Consider the following 19,259-nt stretch of genomic DNA (forward strand, 5'->3'; position numbering starts at 1 on the left):
TACTTTGTATCCAGAGTTTACCTACTTTGTATCCAGAGTTTACCTACTTTGTATCCAGAGTTTACCTATTCAGCTAGTCTGGCCCGGTGGCTATCCAGCTGGCTCTACCTCCCCTGCACTGAGACAAATGAGATGTCACACTCACCTGGCTTTTACATAGTACTTTTACACAGTCTTCACACTTGAATAGCAAATACTTCATCTGCCGAGCCATCTCTCCATGCAGGAAAAACCATTTTGATTTTATTAAATTAAAATCCAGGCTATGGCTGTGGTAAAGTGTGTACCTAGCACACAAGGCCCTTGGCTTGATCCCCACCACCACATACTGTAACCATGGAAGCACACTGCTGGAACCCCAGCATGGAGGAGGTGGTGGTAGGAAGACCAGAAGGAGTTCGAGGTCTCCCTCAGCCACGTAGTCTGTTTAAGGCCAGCATGGAATACCTGAGACTCTGTCTCAAAAACAAAAACAAAATATGACTAAACTAGGATTAAATCAACTAATTTCCATAGAGATACTAGAGCAGTGGTTCTCAACCTTCCTAACGCTGAGACCCTTTAATACAGTTCCTCATATTGTGTGACCCCCAACCATCAAATTATTTTCATTGCTACTTCACAACTGTAATTTTCCTATGGTTACAAATTATAATATAAATATCTGCTATGCAGGAAATCTGATATTCAACCCTTGTAAAAGTACATAAACTCCCAGCAGCACCCAGGACAGGGTCCGCATGGGACCACTCTGACACCAGGAGTCTGATAGCTCCCTCCGTGGCAGGGTCCTCGTGGGACCACTCTGACACCGGGAGTCTGATAGCTCCCTCCATGGCTTGGACAGTTGCTGAGCAAAGGGAAGAGCACATGTCCACATCTCAGACCTCTCTGCCCTTTCTCTGCTGCAAAGGCATCTGGAAGGAGGGTCACTAACAGGAATAACAACATCCTGCAGGCCTCAGGGAGGAACCAACCAATCAGCTCCACAGCCCACAGTTGTGCCCAGTCCTCCCATGCAGGTCCAAGAGCCTCTTCTCATCCATGGTTCACTGAATCCCAGTGTGCTGAGACTGCAGGCTCACACCCATTCAAGCCCCACAATGGCCCTGAGAAGGGCAGAGTTGAAATCTGGCTTCATAGATGGGGTGAGGCACAGAAGGGCTAGTAGCTCTTGGAGGGCCAGAGATATAGGAAGTCGTCTGGATTGTCCCCCGCCCCCAGCCTGCCTGACCCTCCAATGTGAGGTCTCTTGGGCTCTACTATGCTCTCCCAAGATTATTAGCCATTTCCCTCTACTTCCTAGCCTGTTCCAGGGACTCTTGTTTTTGGCTCTCAGGGGAAGACCTAGGGCCGAGGGCAATTCTTTTGCAGGGGGAGCTAAATACCCACAGCTGCAGAGATTGGGACCTCTAACCAGGGCTCACAAGATGGGAAAGGACGGTTCAAATGGCCAGAGCTCAGCCTAGAGTACTGTGGCTTCACACCTCTGAGAGAGAGGGGTCTGAGCCAGTCTGTGCTAGGCACAGTCTCTTCCACTGTGGGTGTGTAAATAGAGAAGAAAGCTTTAAAAAGGCCTTCTTGAGGGCCTAGGAGAGAGGGACTGCCTTCTCCCCTCCCTGCACAGAGAGAGTACTCACCCCAAACCCCTGCCTTCACTGACAGTCTGTGCCTTCAATTCTGGCACTCTGGAGGCAGACAAGATGTATCTCTGTGAGTTCAAGGCCAGCCTGGTTGACACCTTAGCAAGCTCCAGGCCAGTTAGGACTGTACAGTGGTACCTTGTTGTAAAACAAAAAACAAACAACAAGAAAAAAACAATAACAATAATTTAAAGCAAGCAAACACACAAACAAACAAACAAACAAACAAAAAAACCCAAACCAACCAATCAACCAACCAACCAAACCAAACCAAACAAACAAAAAGACAAAAGTAGACATGCTTATTCAGGCCTGCTTGGGATTTGTCTCAGGAATGGCTAGCATTCTTCCCAGCTAACAGACTGTAGGACCCATGTCTGGGAAGCCAGAAGTCTCAGAAGTTTCCAGAATCAAAGAATCAGCAAATCCCAGTGGATTCTGGGCCTCTGTGGAGTAACAGAAGACATCTGAAGGCATCTCTTACAGACCCCATGCCCTGGCATTAGGGGGCTAATCGGACATCAAAGAGATGGGGGAGGGGTTGCTTTCATAAAAGTATTTAATTTGTTGCAGGGAGTGCTTGCTTTATTGAGTTAGGAGCTTAACAGAGTGAAAATCTCAAATCCGCAAGGAATTTTCCCTGGTGGTGCTTTGTCGGGGGTTATTAGTTTAGGGGACATTTCGGGCTCTTGACGGAGTCACTGCTGTGTAGATTTAAGTGGCTTTTTGAGCTCTGCTGAGCCTTGCCCCCCATGCACATAATCGGGACTGTATGTGCAGCGGCGCTTCTGATGTGATCGATGGTGGAAGGCCAGGCTGTTAATAAGATAAACTGTTATTAATTCTGTCTCTTTGGCATTCAGACATGGGTAGTCTTGCCGGCTGTTCACTAATAGTGACCTTGCCTGAGGGAGTGCTGAATCAGGTGAGGTAGTAGGGGTGATCCCTCTCATTTTATGAGCACATAAACTACCTCAAACCCCAATCTTTCTCAAACTGACACCTGACTGACTGACTGAAAGAGAAGAGGCTGGAAGGAGAATGGCCCAGGCTGGAACCCACCCAAGAGTAGAGGGCCCCTCAGGGTTACTCAGAAATAACTAGAGCTTAACGCTCAAGAGCCTTGAGAACACGTTCCAAATCCAGGCTGCTCTGGCCTCCACTCAGCAGCCGGAGAGCAAGAACCTGCCAGAAGGTTCTTACGAGATACATACGCTCTGAGAACATTCCTGTCATGAGAAGAAAAGAGCCAAAAGGTGCATGCGAAGTGGGTCAGCTTAGTTGAGTTGGAGTGTTTGCTCTCGTTTTTTGGGCAGTGTCTCAGATAGCCCAGGCTGGCCTCAAACTTGCTATGTGGCTAAGGAGGATGGTTTTGGAGTCTTGCTCCTCCTGCTGCCTGGTGCACATGGTGCTGGGGGTTGAGCCCAGGACTTCATGCACACTAGGCAAGCCCTCCGTCAACTGAACTACATCCCTCATCCCATATCAGGACACTTTCGAAAGTTCTGAATGGTTCTCCACTTGTCAGCAGGATGGAGGGAGCTTGGGCTCCCACATCAGCCTCAAACCTGCTCTCATTTACCATCTTGCATAAAGCTCTTTTAGAATATTTCCTTTCTCAGTGTGGAGCAGAAAGCTTCTCCAGCCCTCTAATGTCAGCCTTCTAGGACCAGAACTACCCCTCTTTATAAATCAGAGTAGGAAGCCAAGGCCTCTCAGTGAGGAAGTCAACAAACTTAATTCACTCACTCAGGTAATAGTTACTAAGGTCTTCCTGACTGTAAGCCTCGAGGAAAGACATTTAAAAATGGAACATGGCAGATGCTGTCATTGTTCAATTGGCTTCTGGGTAGTGAGGCACAAAGTCACATCGAGGGGATACTTGGAAATGAGGGCAGTGTGGATGCATAGAGGCGTGAGAGGGTCAAGGAAGGCTTCCAGGAGAAAGGGCGTTCATACCAAAATGGGAGGGTAGATCAGAGTTAGCCCAACAGAGATAGGCAACGAGGGAGAGGCCCCTGGAGCAGGGACTGGGAAGTGGCCTGATATTACTTAGCATGTACCTAATCAATAAAATGGGGTGATTTTAGGCCTAAAGACCAAGATGGAAAGGAGAGGCCTGGGCATAGATGGGTTGCTTGTGGATGGCCAATAGTGCAAGACTGTCAGCACCTGCCATGGTCCATAGGCAAGACTGTCAGTAGGTCCCATGCTGGTGAACTGTTGAGCTTGATGATGAGAGTTTGGGGGACCCAAAAGGGTTTATAGGAAAAGACAGAGGTCTGTATGCTAGACAGACCACTTGGTTTTAGATCTGAGAAGAGATAAAAGAAAAAGGCTTGGGCTGGGAAGATGTCTCAGTGGCGAAGCACAGGCTGCAGCAGGTGGAGATGTGTGTTTGGAAGTCAGTTGACCATTTGGACAACTCTGCTGAGGGGCTTGTCCAAGAGCTGAAGTCTCTGGAGCAGAGCACAGGATAAGGGAAGTCTTCATTCAACTTTTAAAAAAATTATTTATCTATTTATTTTTGAGACAAAGTCCAGGCTGACCTTGAGTTTACCATGTAGCAGAGGATGACCTTGAACTTCTACCTCTCCTATGTCCACCACCTAAGAGCTGAGATTAAGGTGTGGGCCACCATAACACTTGCAGACAGTGCGTTCTGTGATTATACAAGTTCCTGTGTGTATACACACACACACACACACACACACACACACAGGGTACATGTATGCGAGTGTGTGTGTGGAGGCCAGAGGTCAATGTTGGGTGTTTTTCTCAATTGCTCTCACATTACCTTTGAGGACCTGTCACTGACCTGGGGTTCACCAACTGACCAACTTGGCTAGCGGCAGCTCCAGAGATCTGCCTATCTCTGCCCTGCTGCCTTTACCCCAGCCCTGGAGTCACAGGTGCACATCACCACCAGACTTTTTCCATTGGATCCCAACTTGTGCAGCATCTCTTCAGCCCATCACACACAGATTTTTATACAGTAGGAAGGACCAAAGTCCTCCCTTACACACTGAGCAAGCACTCTCAACTAAGCCCTATCTCCAACCCCAGTGCTACTGTTCATGCACTGTTCATCGAGAAGGAAGCCCAGGGGCTTGTGTATGCTATGCCATCGCTGACCTGTGGCCTTATCTTTGGCTTTTGTCTTTGAGGATGAGACATGTGAGCCTGTTTTGGATACTAATAGAAATGAGAGAGAAGGGCTTAAGGAGCAGAAGGCTGAGATGGGCTTGATGAGTGGAGCCAGGCCCTAGGTGCAGGTGGGGCTCCTAACAGGTTTGAGGAGGGAGGGGTTGGAAGACTGGCATGGAAGAGTTTCAGGCTGCTAGTACCCAGGGCAGTGGGTCTAGGCCTATGGCTATTGTGTTTCTTAACAGTAGAGCCATGCATGGCGATTTGGGATCAGGTGAAAGTTTCTGCAGTTGTTTGCTTCACCTGCTGACCCACTGGTCTGAATGTTGAAGGTTGCTGGTTTCCACCTGGATTGAACCTTCCTTCTCTCTTCTTCCTTTACTACCAAACACACACACATATACCTGAAGTTTATAGTGAACAAGCAGGAAAATAGGAGTAAGTGTGTTCAACCATAGCATGCATTCATGTGTGCGTGTATGCATGCATGAGCATGCCTCTGTGTGTGTGTGTGTGTGTGTGTGTGTGTGTGTGTGTGTGTGCTCTTGCATTTGTGTAGGCCAGAGGTCAACTTCTGGTGGTGTCTTCCAGTTGCTATTCACTTTGTATGTTTGTCCTCCCCCACCTTTTTCCTTTATCTGTTTGTATGTGGGCATGTCTACAGGAAGAGACATGTGCAGGGGTCGGAAGATGATTTCTTGGTGGCGAGCACCTTTACTTACTGAGTCGTCTTGCCTGCTCCTCCTTGTTTTTTGAGCTAGGTTATCTTGTTGGCCTGCAACCTGCTAATATAGCTAGTCAGGCTAGCAAGAAATCCCCAGGCATCTGCTCATCTCTGCCTCCATCATGGGATTGCAATCCCACATCAACCAGGGCTCTCAAGATGCTTCATGTTATCTTAGTGACACCCTCCTTTCTTTTGTTCTAAAAAGCAGCTGTTAGGACCCTCAAGAAAATTAAAACAAGCACGGTCTGAATTTATCCTCACATTACTAGCGTGGGTAGACACTGGGGAGCTCTTTCTGTTAAAGCTAGGGTGAAAATTCCTTGGGCTTTGGGCTCATGAATACTCCCTTCTCCTACCATCTTCTCTTCCTTGGCAAAGCTTTAAATATGTAACAAAAACTGGGCCTGTGGTGGTTCAGCTGTCAAAAGTACTGGCCAGGTGACCTGAAGGGCTCACATAAAAAGCTGGATGTGGTGGGGTGCATCTATAATCCCAGCATCCTATGGGATGGGAGGGGGAGATTGGAGAGCCAGAAATTCTTAGGGCAACTAGCCTGGAGTAGCCAGTGCAGCAGCAGCAACACTAGCCCGTCTCAACAAGGCAGAAGGCAAGAACCAACTTCTGAAAGTCATTCTCTGCCTTCTACATATGTCATGTGTGCCATGGTATGTGTGTGTGTGTGTGTGTGTGTGTGTGTGTGTGTGCGCTATTTGTATGCCTAGCACTCACCGAGTCCAGAAGAGGGCATTAGTACTCCTGTAACTGGAGTTATGATGGTTTCAAGCTTCCATATTCCAGGTGGGAATTCCAGGTGGGAATCAAACCAATCAAATTGGGTCCTCTGAAAGAGGAGCCAATGCTCTTAACTAGTGACCCATCTCTTCAGCTCCTAGAAACTATTTCACTTAAGCTGACCCTATGAAAACAGGCCACAGTCACTCCTAGCTCAAGAGACCTTGTTTTCTGACTCTTGACTTAAAAAGGCAGTGTGTGTGCTCAAATACAGGATAGTTGAGACCCAGGGTAGCAGGTGCAAAGTTTGAGAACACAGGCTCTTCTGTCAAAGGACTTGTACTCAGACCCTGTCTCTGGTAAGCTGCTTGATGCCTTGGGGAGAATGGAGTAATATATCCCACACATGAAGCAGAGTGCCTGGCACCTAGAGAGTGCTTGGTAAGCTTAACCATTGTCTTTATTAGTAAGCACTAACGGTAGAGTTACCTGTCCACCCTGGACTCCCGGGGAGGCCTCATGTAGAGAAGTGACCCTGGCCTGGCCATGGGGAGTTAAAATAGACGAGAGGCTGTGAAAATCAAGATCTGGAAAGAGGCAGTACAAAATAGAGTCCGAGAGAGCCTGACAACCTGGTGATTGACAGTCCCCTGAAAAGACAATATAAACCTCCTGGATGTACAGACAAGAGGACTCAAAGAGCCTTTGCCTGAAAGACCCAGTTCAGAATTGGCCAGTTGCTTTGTCCAATAGCTCTATTGTAGCTTGTGGACCCCTCTCCTGAGCCAGGCCTGTGAGCAGGCCATCCCACTCCCTGCAGCTATAGTCACTTCCTAGGGGAGGATGGCTCTCCAAGAACTCCCAAGTGGCAGACATCACCAAAGCCTTGCCAAGGTTCTTAAGCAACTATAAAGGAAGACTGAATTACAGAGACTCAGGTAACTACGGTAGGAGGAAAGCAGGTCCATTCCAGAACAGTCTACGCAAAAGGGCCCCAACCGTCTGCTCCTGGTCTCAGACACATGTCATCTTCAGAGATGGAGGCTTCGGCTCCTTATCCTGAGTCTATTAAATGTTGTAAACACCCAGCCAACGTGTCTCATTTTGATGCTATACTGAGCAACATCCTGATGATAACTTGACCTTTCCAGCATGTCTACCAAGGAGACAACAAAAGGGTTGGAGGGTGAGAGGCCTTTACAAATCTTACAAAGCTTGCTATACGATGAATAAGCTGGCCATTCATTAGGTTTCTACATTAGCTCTTGGGAAGCTGGTCATTACTGGTCATCAGCTTTGTATCTGATCATCCCTGAGCACCTAAAAAGATGAAGTTCTGAACCTAGATGAAAAATGGTTATCCCAACAGGCCAATGAAGCCTTCTGGCACATCAGCCCCCCTGGTGCTGTCTGAACTCTCTGAGTGTATGTCAACACTTCAGCCATGGCTCTTACATGCTATGTATTTCAAACTCACCAACAGATCTGGTTGACAAATCATGGGTGTGTGTTTAGATTGGTTGTAGAAACCATGTTCTCTATTTAACACGCTAACCTTCATGCATGTGTTTTTTTTTTTTTTTAAAAAAAAACTTTTTATTTATTTATTTCTATGTCTATGTGCAAGCATGCATGTGTGTGTGAGCATATGTGTGTGTGTATGCATGCATGTGTTACAGACTGCATGTAGAGGACAAAGCACACCTGTGGGAGTCTCTTCTGTTCCTCTCTCTTCTTCCATCATGTGGGTTCTGAGGACTGAATTCAGAAGCAAGTCCCTTAACCTACTGAACCTTAATCAACCCTGTGTGATTTTACATAGTGTGAGTTTGTCATGCAAACTGTGAAAGTAAAACAGAATTTGCATACCTGTTCCATTCTTTAAATTTTTTTAAAAATTGGATTTATTCACTTTATTTTATGTGTGAGTGTTTTGCCTATATGTACGTATTTGTACCACATGTGTGATTGGTACCTCCAGAGGTCAGAAGGCATCAGAATCCCTGGAGTTGGAGTTAAAGATGGTTGTGAACCACCTTGTGGGTGCTGGGAATCAAACCTGGGTCCTAATCGAAAGCGTAACCTTTATGTGGGTTCCAGGGATCAAACTGAGATCACTAGACTCTCATTAACTGCTGAGCCACCTCTCCAGCTCCAGGTGTTCCATCCTTGATAAATGTTCATTCTGTTTCCATATACCATTCTAGAAAGGACAGAATGCAGACGGCTCTTGTTGAATCCTCGGCGACCTCTAGGAGAGTGACTCATAACTGATCAACACTCACTTTCAGTTTATGCTGGGACACACAGTCCTGATATCACTCATCTGGAAAGTTGAGTAATTTGCTGGATGATGACAGTCAGCTCACATTCATATCACTTTTAAGAAATGAACCTAGGGGCTGGAGAGATGGCTCAGCAGTTAAAAGTATTCACTGCTCTTCCAGAAAACTCAGGTTAAATTCTCATTACCCAACCAAAGGCAGGCAATTGTCTCTAACCCCCAGTCCCAGGACACCTGACACCTCTTCAGGCCTCTGCAGGTACTTGACACACACGCTGCTCTTACTTTGTAAATGCAGGCAAAACACTCAAGCATATAAAAGAAAATAAATAATTTTTAAGAAATAAAGTGTGCCTGTTATACATATAAGAATGAGGTACAGGGCTATTGCGATGACCCAGTGGATAGGGACTTGGTGCCAACTCTGACAGCCTGAGTTCATTCCCCAGGGCCTACATGGTAGCAGGAGAGAACCAACTCCTGAGCTTTACCCTCCGCCTCCCACGTGGACACTGTGGCATTCTCGTGACCACAAAATTGCACACATATAAATATCCCAAATTAAAAATAAAATGTAATAAAAGCATTTTAGTGGATTAGAAATGGGCCTTAGACAGGTGCTGTTAAAGCTACCTGTAGAAGTTAGGCTTTGGGGTGACTGTGGGGCTGAGAAAAAATCACAGAATAAAGTCAGGGGTGGCACAGAGTTACCCACGGCAGGGGCATGGACCTCATGTATCCTAGGTGAGTAAACCTAAGTTCGTGTGCTAAAGCAGCCAGATATGGTGGCACAAGCCTATGGAACTAGCACTTGAGAGTTCAGGAACATCCTCAGGTACATAGCAAGATCCAGGCTAGCCCTTGGCTATGAAATAAAAAATCAAACAAAACAGGAAACAAAGAAAAAATTCATGCAAGTATATATTTTCTCTTTTACAACTATTCTTATCTTCTGCTTATGAGTATGGGAGAGTGGGTTTGTGCATATGTGTGCAGGTGCCCAAGGAGGCCAGGAGAGGGCATGGAATCCACCAGAGTTTGAATTATAGGTGGAGTGTGAGCCACCTGACACAGGTGTTGGGAGTTGAGGTCAGATACTCTATAAGAGCTGCACATGCTCTTAACTGCCGAGCCATCTCTCCAAACATAACTCTTTATTTTTTAAGATTGACTTCATTTTATGTACATAAGTGCTTTGCCTGCCCGCATGTAGGCATGTGCATCATGTGTGCACAGTGTTCTCAGAGGCCGGGGAGGGCATTGAATCCTCTGGAACTGCAGTTCCGGCTGCCAGTTGAGTACTGGGTCCAGAACCTGGGTCCTTTGCAAGAGCAGTGGGTGCTCTTAACTGCTGAGCTGTGGCTCCAGCCCCACCAATGTGTTTCTTAAAATGACAAATGCTTAGAATCAACATAGCCTGAGTATCAGATGCTGCGTTGCCTAGGAGATCGAATTGCATTTTTAAAATGCTTTAAAACTGTCACACGTGGCTGGACATAGCTGTAATCCCAGCCCTTTGAAAGCTTAAGTAGGGGAATCACAAGTTCAAGGCTAATCTGGGCTACAAGTTTAAGACAAGCTTAGGCTGCATAGGGGACTGTCTGACCAAAATCAACTTGTGGAGGAAAGGGATTTTTTGGCTTATACCTCCACACCACTGTATCATTGAAGGAAACCAGGACAGGAACTCAAGCAGGGCAGAACATGGGAGGCAGAAACCGATGCCTAGGCCATGGAGGGGTGCTGCTTACTGGTTTGCTCTTCATGGCTTGCTCAGCCTTTTTTTTTTTCTTTTAATAGAACCCAGGACCACCAGCCCAGGGATGGCATCACCCACAGTGTACTAACCTTCCCCCATCAATCACTAATTAAGAAAATGCCCAGGGGCTGTCGAGATGGTTCAGTGGTTAAGAGCACCAATTGCTCTTCCATAGGTCCTGAGTTCAAATTCCAGCAACCACATGGTGGCTCACAACCATCTGTAATGAGGTTTGACACCCTCTTCTGGTGTGTCTGAAGACAGCTGCAGTGTACTTACATATAATATAATAGATAAATCTTGTCTATGGCCATACCACCCTGAATGCGCCTCATTTCATCTGATCTCGGAAGCTAAGCAGGGTCGGGCCTGGTTAGTACTTGGATGGGAGACCGCCTGGGAATACTGGGTGCTGTAGGCTAAAAAAATAAAATAAAATAAAAAGAAAGAAAGAAAGAAAGAAAGAAAGAAAGAAAGAAAGAAAGAAAAGAAAATGCCCTAGAGACTTATCAATAGCCAGCTCTTATGGAGGCATTTTCTCAACTAAGATTCCCTCCTCTCTGCTTGACTGTGTAGAGCTAACATAAAACCAGCCAGCATGGGGTCCTTATATTAGAAACAAAACAAACAACGAATTCCACAGAGGCTGCAGCTCAGTTGGTAGAGTGATCATTGAGTGTGCAGGAAGCCCACGTAGCAAATCCCATGGAGCTGGAGTCTGGGTGGTCGTGAGCCACCATGTGGATGCTGGGATTAGAACCCCAATTCTCTGCAAGAAGCAGGCAGTGCTCTTCCCAGCCCAGCTGTCTCAGCAGCCCTCCCGTGTCTTCCCTTTATAACTCTGATGTGTGGTTCCCAGTGCTCTAATTTGGAAGTGTTCAGTCTGGGTGGGATTCAGCCTGGATGCTGTGGCTCAGGCTGGGCTCACACTCAGCCATGTACCTGGGAACGATTTGAACTTCCTGGCTTAAGTTATTTTAAAATGTGTATGTGTGTGCCTGTGCGCTCACATGATGCGGGCAGAGGCTGATTCTGTGGAGTCGGTTTTCTCCTCCCACCTTTATGTGGGTTCCAGGGATCAAACTGAGATCACTAGACTCTTGGCCAACACCTTTACCCACTGAGCCATCTAGGCAGCCAACCCTGAATTTCTGATTTTCCTGTCTTTACTTTCTACTTCCCGAGCGCCTGCACCATCATGCTTCTTGTTGTTTTGTTTTTGTTTGATATACGGTCTCACTATGTAGCCCTGGCTAGTGTGGAAGTCACTATGTAGAGCAGCCTGGCCTCAAACTCACAGAGATCCACCTGCCTCCTGCCACCTGCCTCTCTGCCTCTCTCTGTCTCCCTGTCTCTCTGCCTCTCTCTGTCTCCCTGCCTCTCTGCCTCTCTTCCTCTCTGCCTCTCTCTGTCTCTCTGTCTCTCTGCCTCCTGCCTCTCTGCCTCTCTTCCTCTCTGCCTCTCTGCCTCTCTGCCTCTCTGCCTCTCTGCCTCTCTTCCTCTCTGCCTCTCTGCCTCTCTGCCTCTTTGCCTCTCTGCCTCTGCCTCTGCCTCTGTCTCTGCCTCTGCCTCTGCCTCTGGCAGAGTGCTGGGATTAAAGGTGTGCACCACTGTACCTGGCTGGGCTGGTTGCTTTTCACTAGATGCTTGGGGGAGCAGCCACAGGTTAGGAAGGAAAGCACTCTACTGTCTGAACTATATAGCCCCATTCTAGACCTTCCTTGTGGGAGAGCTTCTTCCCATGTGTCAGAAGCCTGGGTTGTACCTGGTGGCTAGCCCCGGAACACTTGTTATTATGTCTGGATCAGATCGGCGACAACCGACCTGTCTGAGTTACCAGTTGAAGAAAAGCCTCAGGCTTGGACCTTCCCTCTTTGTGACAGAGAGCTGATTTCTGGAACATGTGACTCTTTAAGGTTCTGTTTGGAGAAGGGAGCACCTGGCTCCTGCCTCTGGCATGCACGGAAGTGGAGGCCACCGCACTGATCAGGACTGGATAAAATACCGAAAAGTCTTTTTCCAGCTCAGAGATTTTCTTTCTGCTTGACCTGCTTCTCTGACTCTAATTTGTGCTTTTTTAAAGCCAGCTGTGGTAGAAAGCTTGCTTTGCAGTGAATTGTTTGGGATTACACGAACCGTTCCATCAGGCATACATGAGCTGGTAAGCCTGGCTTTGACTAGAATCTTTAGATAGAGCCTGTGCCTTTATTCCGTTTAGAAAATATTTAAGCATTTGGGTTATAGAAAGTTCGAAGTTCATGAAAGTACTGTGTATCAGAATGCAGCTCCACGTATACACCACCCGGCTCTCGACCCTTACCAATGAACTCACAGCCAATATCAAGGTCCCACACACCCTGCTCTGACATACTAGGTCACGTTAGCACACGTTCCAACCACCTTATCATTACACATGAAAATGTTCGAGTATGTGCCTCTAAAAAATAAGAACACCTTACAATTTTGTTTACACTTATTTGTTATTATTTTATATGCGTTGTATATCACATGAATGTGTGACACCGTTGAGTTCAGAGGAGGGTATTGAAGCCCCTGGATAGTTCTGGGCTGCCACATGGGTGCTAGTGATCAAATCTCCTGGTATACATTGCTTTTCTTTGAACTTGGTCAATGTCTGTCCCAAAACAGCAAGATGAGGGGACTGGAGAAATGGCTAAGGGCATGGGCTGCTTTATAGTTTGGTTCCCAGAACCTACATGGTGGCTCACAATCATCTGCAATCCTAGTTCCAGGGAATTTGATGCCCTCCACTGGTCTTCGTGGACACTTCATACACACAGTGCACTGACATACAGGCAAACACACACACACACACACACACACACACACACATATATGTAAATCTTTAAAACCAGCAACAACCTCTGGCTTTCACGTGCACCAGTGCATATACATGTGCACACAACGTATACACACATGTGCATGCAATCTGAGTTCAGCTGGATGTGGTGATGCGTCCCTATGATCCCAGTACCTGGGAGGTGAAGGAAACTGTTGTGAGTCTGACACTAGCCTGGGCTAGAGAGGTGGCTCAGCAGGTAAAGGCACTTGCTGCCAGGCCTAGTGACTACATGTGATCTCTGGAACCCACATGATGGGAGGAAAAGAAAAACCCAGTCCCTGAAGTTAGATCGTCCTGGTTGGTAGCCATGCTCCTACCTGTGGAACAATCTCACCTGCCCAGCTGAAGCTTTTCCAAGCTGAGGTTTGATATCTGCTAAGGGATGTCCATCCCCAGGCCTCTTCCTTTTTAGATCATTCCCCCACTGACTCCATAGACTTGTTTTTCAAAGGGACTTTAAAAGTAGGTGGCTCAGAGCAATTCCCTTCAGGTTCCAGTTGGTGCAGGTAGAAGCTGCCCAGTGGTTCGGAGGCAACCTGCCACTATGGTGGACTGGAGTCTGCAGCTGGGACCTTAGTTTCCCTGGGGACTCTCCAAACTGTCTGGAGCTGCCTCTGGACAGGAGGCCTGATTGGGTGATGACTCTGCTCGCTGTCCAAAGCCTCCCCAATTTATCACTTCTTTTTTTTTTTTTAAATAATTTATTTATTTATTATATATAAGTACACTGTAGCCATCTTCAGACACACCAGAAGGGGGCATCAGATCTCATTACGGATGGTTGTGAGCCACCATGTGGTTGCTGGGATTTGAACTCAGGACCTCTGGAAGAGTAGTCAGTGTCCTTATCTGCTGAGCCATCTCCAGCCCCAATTTATCACTTCTATCCTGTCTGTGATTCTAGATTTCCTGAAAGGGCAAATTCTTTCACATAGCTGGCTTTAGCTCCTTTCTTCTCCAGGTGACATCTGGACTTTAACCTGAATGTGAATTCACAGTAGACGGCATGGGACCTCCCAGCCCCTGTGTAGTAGAACCTGAGGGACACATCTTGGGTCCTTGCAGGTTGTGAACATGTGAAGAGGCATATGGAGGCTGGAAGTCAACCCCAAGTGTTGCTTCTCAAGAGCTCTACACCTTGGTTTGAGACAGTTTCTCACTGACCTGGGGATCAATGATTTAGCTAGTCTGGCTGACCAGTGAGCCCTATGGATCCTCCTGTAATCCTCCTAGTGTTAGGATTACAAGCACAGCCCCCTTCCCCACACACACACCTAGATATTTATCTAGGGTGCTGGAAATTGAATTCAGGTCCTAATGTTTATGCAGCAAGCACTTTCTTGGCACAACCATCTCCCCACCCCGAGGGAGATACTTTTTGTCTGGGGACATTTCCCCTGTTCCTAGCAAACCACACGGAACACTTAAAAGTAACCAACCAGTAGTAAACAGGATCCACTTGAGACTTAAAAAAAAGTTATTGCCAGGTAGTGATGGCGCACGCCTTTGATCCCAGCACTTGGGAGGCAGAGGCAGGCGGATTTCTGAGTTCAAGGCCAGCCTGGTCTACAGAGTGAGTTCCAGGACAGCCAGGGCTACACAGAGAAACCCTGTCTCAAAAACAACAACAACAACAACAACAAATTATTATAAAATAAGCTAGCACTGTCTCATTTAAGTAGTAAATGATGCTCAATGTGTAGAGCTGTTCAAACTCATATCCTAATGTTAAATTTTCTGTCACATCAGAAGATTCTTCATGTCTGTCTGTGATCATTCTGTCCTTATCATGCCAGCATCAGTCAGTGCGAGGACAGACAGACAGCTATCAAGAGACAGACAGACAGCATCAAGAGATCCTCTGCTTGGGAATTCAGGGCCCATGTCTCCAACAGTGTGTTCCCACAGGCCTGTGTGACAAGACTTTTCTTGGGGTGATACCCCTCAACACACACACACACACACACACACACAGAGCTGCTTGCCCCAGATGGGGACCTCATGACAAACCAAAGAACAGATATCACCACAGTACAACTTTTCGCTGGGGCTATTTATAGGACTATTTACAGAATTACTTCCTGGAACAGAAGTGGCTCAGAGACAGCTGTATCAGCAAAGCCCACTCCAGCATGGGTGACTGCTCGCAAAAGCTGGAAACTTGAAGCATATTGCACAGCCTGCAGGCAGCTCAACAGATCGCACTGTTTCTTCCAAGGGACTCAGTTGATCTAAACCTCTTCCAGGCAGCTCAGCTGGCTTCTTCTTCTTCTTCTTTCAGGCATCTTGGCTCTTCAGGAAGTATTCTTTGTTGCTCAACTCTGCTCATCAGAGAGGAACTCTTAGTTTTTATGGCTTACTCTGACAGGGAGGGGCCTAGTGAGTCTGGTCAGTTTCAGGGACTTCCTAAAGCTATTTTGAGTTGTTGAAGGAACTTCCTACAGGATAGAATGTTTCAATCTCAGAGGGAACTGCTACACAACACTACTGGAATAGGTCTCCTCCTGAGGGCACTGGCCATGCTGAGCCCCATTCCTACTTCTTCCAGGTGGATAAAATTTGAAGAAAAGGTAGAGGAAGGAGGAGAACGCTGGAGCAAGCCCCATGTGTCCACGCTGTCCCTGCACAGCCTCTTTGAGCTCCGCACTTGCCTGCAGACAGGGACAGTGCTGCTAGATCTGGACAGCGGCTCCCTACCACAGATCATAGGTGAGTCCAGGGCATCTCTGCTGTGGTCCCGGCCAACCAGAGCAATCCCTCCAACCTCATGTCAACGTGCAAATCTGTATGACTGCCCATCTCAACAGTTGCCTGATTCTGCAGGATTTTGCTCTGGCACTGTCTAGGCAGTGTCCCAACTGCTTCTAGTTTCCATGCAGACCTCCAATAGGTGGCAAAAGAGCATCCCTGAAATGTGGCTCAGCAAGGCAGTAGGCAGAGAGAGGGGTTCCTCGGATGGGCAGAGATGACTACTGCCATGGCAACTTGTTTCTTTTCCGAGGAGGAAAACGGACCATCTTTCTTCTTTTGAAAACTAGCTCCCACTTAATGGAGTGTCAAACGAGGAGATGGCTTGTCTCTTTGTTCCTCCCTAAACATCCCTGTGAGTTTTATTCTACTTAGTACATTTGGTTTGGCTATAACTATTTCTTCTCTAAAAAAAAGAAAAAGAAAAAGAATTCACTAGAGGGATGAAAATCATTTAACACAGCACCTATTTGCTTCCTGGTGCACTTTCATAAGTCCTATTTAAAACATGTTTCATGACAGGGATAGAAAGAGCAGAGACTTCTGTCCACACATGCACACACCTGGAGACATATACACAACCTTATACATGAAGATGTTTTGGTTGGCAGCCCCGATGGTCAGTGGCAAAGCCACAGGACTATTTTCAAATCCCTGGTCTCTTTGCTCATTCTCAATTCCACTAATAGCCCAGAAGAAACAAGACCTCAAAGCCTTGGTCTCGTTCTCTCCCATATGGGCCCAACTTGTTTGTTTCTCATTTAGATGATGTCATTGAGAAGCAGATAGAGGACGGACTTCTGCGACCAGAGCTCCGGGAGAGAGTCAGCTACGTGCTCCTGAGGAAACATCGGCACCAAACCAAGAAGCCCATCCACCGTTCGCTTGCAGACATCGGGAAGTCAGTCTCCACCACGAGTGCGTAGGGCTGCTTGCTGGTGGGCACAGGGCGTGTGAGAAGGTGATCCCAGTTTGGGGGCTGGAAGTACCCGACTTCATGATCCTGAAGAAAGTCCAAGGTTCTGGGGTCTCCTCCAGTCTCCTCTTCTGGATGTCCAAGAATGACCCCAGCCATAATCCATGTTGTTCCTGACACCAGAACATAGTAGTTCCTAGGAACAGTTGGCTCACAGCCCACATTGCACATTGCAATGGCTGGAGACCTCCAAATGTGTCCTAATGCCTAGGCCCCACCTGGGAGATCTGTTGGTCTGGGGTGCATCCTGGGAAGGAGGGGCAGGCCAGAATCTCCCAGCACACAGCACCAGGGAATGCCTGGAGGATGGCTTGCTTAGGAAAGAGTTCTCCACGAAGCCTAGAGAAGCCAGAAACCTCTGCAGGGTGTGGGGCACATAAGAGTGAGAGCATTGAGGTCACCTCGAGTGTGCCAGGGCTTGTACACCATTCTAGCTAGCACAGCCTGGGCCGTTTGGAGAGAGAAGACTGTTCACTCTAGGACTCTGAAGGCTCTAGGCCTGCCAAACCGGGCAGACAAACAGAAAAGCCATGGGTAGCAGAATCAGAGATGAAGTACTCATCTGCTGCACCCAGTGTCAATTTAGCCACCTGTGTTATTCTATCTCCTTTCCAACTGTACGAATATTTCTCCGGATCATCGGAAAATTCAACCAATGCTCTTAACCACCGAGCTATCTCTCCAGCCCCATTCCTGTGTAATCTTATTCACGCTATTCCTTTAAACATTATTCTTGGAAGGGGAGATGTGTCTTGTAGTGGCTTTGTTTAGTTGAAGTAACTATATAGTCATTGTGCTAGCCAGAGAAGCTGCAGCTGCCAAGCTCTGGAGCTGTGGGCCTTCCTGCCCCTTGCAGATCGCAGCTCTGCCCGGAGTCCCTCAGCAGGCCCAACTCTGCACCGCTCCACCGAGGACCTGAGGATTCGGCAAAGTACCAGCTATGGTCATCTGTGTGAGTGTTCTCTTCTAGTCGGGACAGCAGCATGCTGGCTGTGACAGCTGGGGAGTATCCATATGTCCATAGACGGAGAAGGTAGAGCTGAGGATCTATCTTGTTTAAGACACCAGCAGGAGAAATCTGATTTTTCCCCTAAACCTAGGCTTGCCCCTGGGCCTGATTTACCACTATAGTACTCCTTACAAGACAGAGTGCAACCAAGTCCTGGCTTCCTCAGCACTGATCTCATGTCCTGGGTGTGTTGATTTCAGGCAAGACTCTTGCTCTTGATGACGTAATCATTTTACCCTGTTTTCTGGTGAGAACTTTTAAAGGCAGAGCCTTGGGGGTGGAGGTGCAGCTCAGCAGTAGAGAGCTTGCATGTTTGAAGTGCCCTGTTTGATTTGCAGCACCACAAAAACACAAGTAAATTAAAACAGAAACCTTGCTGGCTGCAGTGACAGAGGCAGGACTGCTACAAGTTTGAGGCCAGCCTGGGCTACATAGTGAATTCTAGGCCAGTCAGAGTGAGATTGACTCAAAACAAACAAATAACAACAATAATAATAATAATAATAAAAAAAAACAGCCGGGTGGTGGTGGCTCACGCCTTTAATCCCAGCACTTGGGAGGCAGAGGCAGGCAGATTTCTGAGTTTGAGGCCAGCCTGGTCTACAGAGTGAGTTCCAGGACAGCCAGGGCTACACAAAGAAACCCTGTCTCGAAAAAAACCAAACCAAACAAAACAAAACCAAACAAAACAAAAACACAACAAAAACAAAAACAAGCAACAACCTAAAACACCCACCTAAATCCTTTTCCCAAAAACACCTGAGACACCCACTTATCACCACGAAGAAGAAACTTGAGCATGATCAATAGCAATGATCAGAGGACTGAGGTCAAAGATCACAGCCTTTTTCAAACTCATCTGTGGTGAATAGTCAGGGGGTATGGGCCCAGCAGCACATACCTATAATCTCAGCTCTGAGGTTGGTAGCAGGAGGATTGAGAATTTGGGGGCCGGGGGGGTCGAGGGAGCAGACTACCAGTGTCTTTTCATAGCAGTTACCTGCCTGGTCATCCTGCCTAATGTGTGATTGCCCTTATTTCTTATATGGCCACCAGGGGGCAGTAGGCAGTAGGGAGAAAGTCGCTCTGTTCGGCAGGTTCTGTGTATGGAGACCCTCTTGTCCAGCAATGCTCAGTGGTACCCCAGACAAGAGTCACGAGGAAGTGACTATTGCTCTGTGTGAACTGGATCGTATGTAGCCCAAGTATGCAGGCTCCCTGAGGTGGCCCAGTGCACAGATGGCGATGAGGAAGCCTCAGAGAGGAGGAAACCCAGGGCACAAACAGCAGTTGATAGAGGAAAGAACATTCACTCAGCTCACCAAGAGCATTCGGCTTAGGGTCAGGCAAAAAACGGCCTGGTGCGTCCAG

At 47.4% G+C, this 19,259-nt stretch overlaps 1 protein-coding gene and 1 non-coding gene across 3 annotated transcripts in view; both read left to right on the forward strand.

Annotated features, from left to right (window-relative positions):
- Positions 1 to 19,259, forward strand: part of Slc4a5 (solute carrier family 4 member 5) — a 73,374-nt gene that overhangs the window by 5,482 nt on the left and 48,633 nt on the right. For both annotated transcript variants that reach the window (XM_031382294.1, XM_031382295.1), the window contains exons 3-5: positions 15,704 to 15,864; positions 16,669 to 16,821; positions 17,736 to 17,831. In XM_031382294.1, the coding sequence (XP_031238154.1) occupies positions 15,704 to 15,864; positions 16,669 to 16,821; positions 17,736 to 17,831 (410 nt within the window). The remainder of the gene's footprint in view (positions 1 to 15,703; positions 15,865 to 16,668; positions 16,822 to 17,735; positions 17,832 to 19,259) is intronic.
- On the forward strand, positions 10,595 to 10,713 carry LOC116100219. Its single transcript, XR_004122540.1, has one exon. It is a non-coding gene; the product is annotated as a 5S ribosomal RNA (ribosomal RNA).

The sequence above is a fragment of the Mastomys coucha genome, unplaced genomic scaffold (genome assembly GCF_008632895.1).
Source record: "Mastomys coucha isolate ucsf_1 unplaced genomic scaffold, UCSF_Mcou_1 pScaffold20, whole genome shotgun sequence".
Lineage (NCBI taxonomy): Eukaryota > Metazoa > Chordata > Mammalia > Rodentia > Muridae > Mastomys > Mastomys coucha.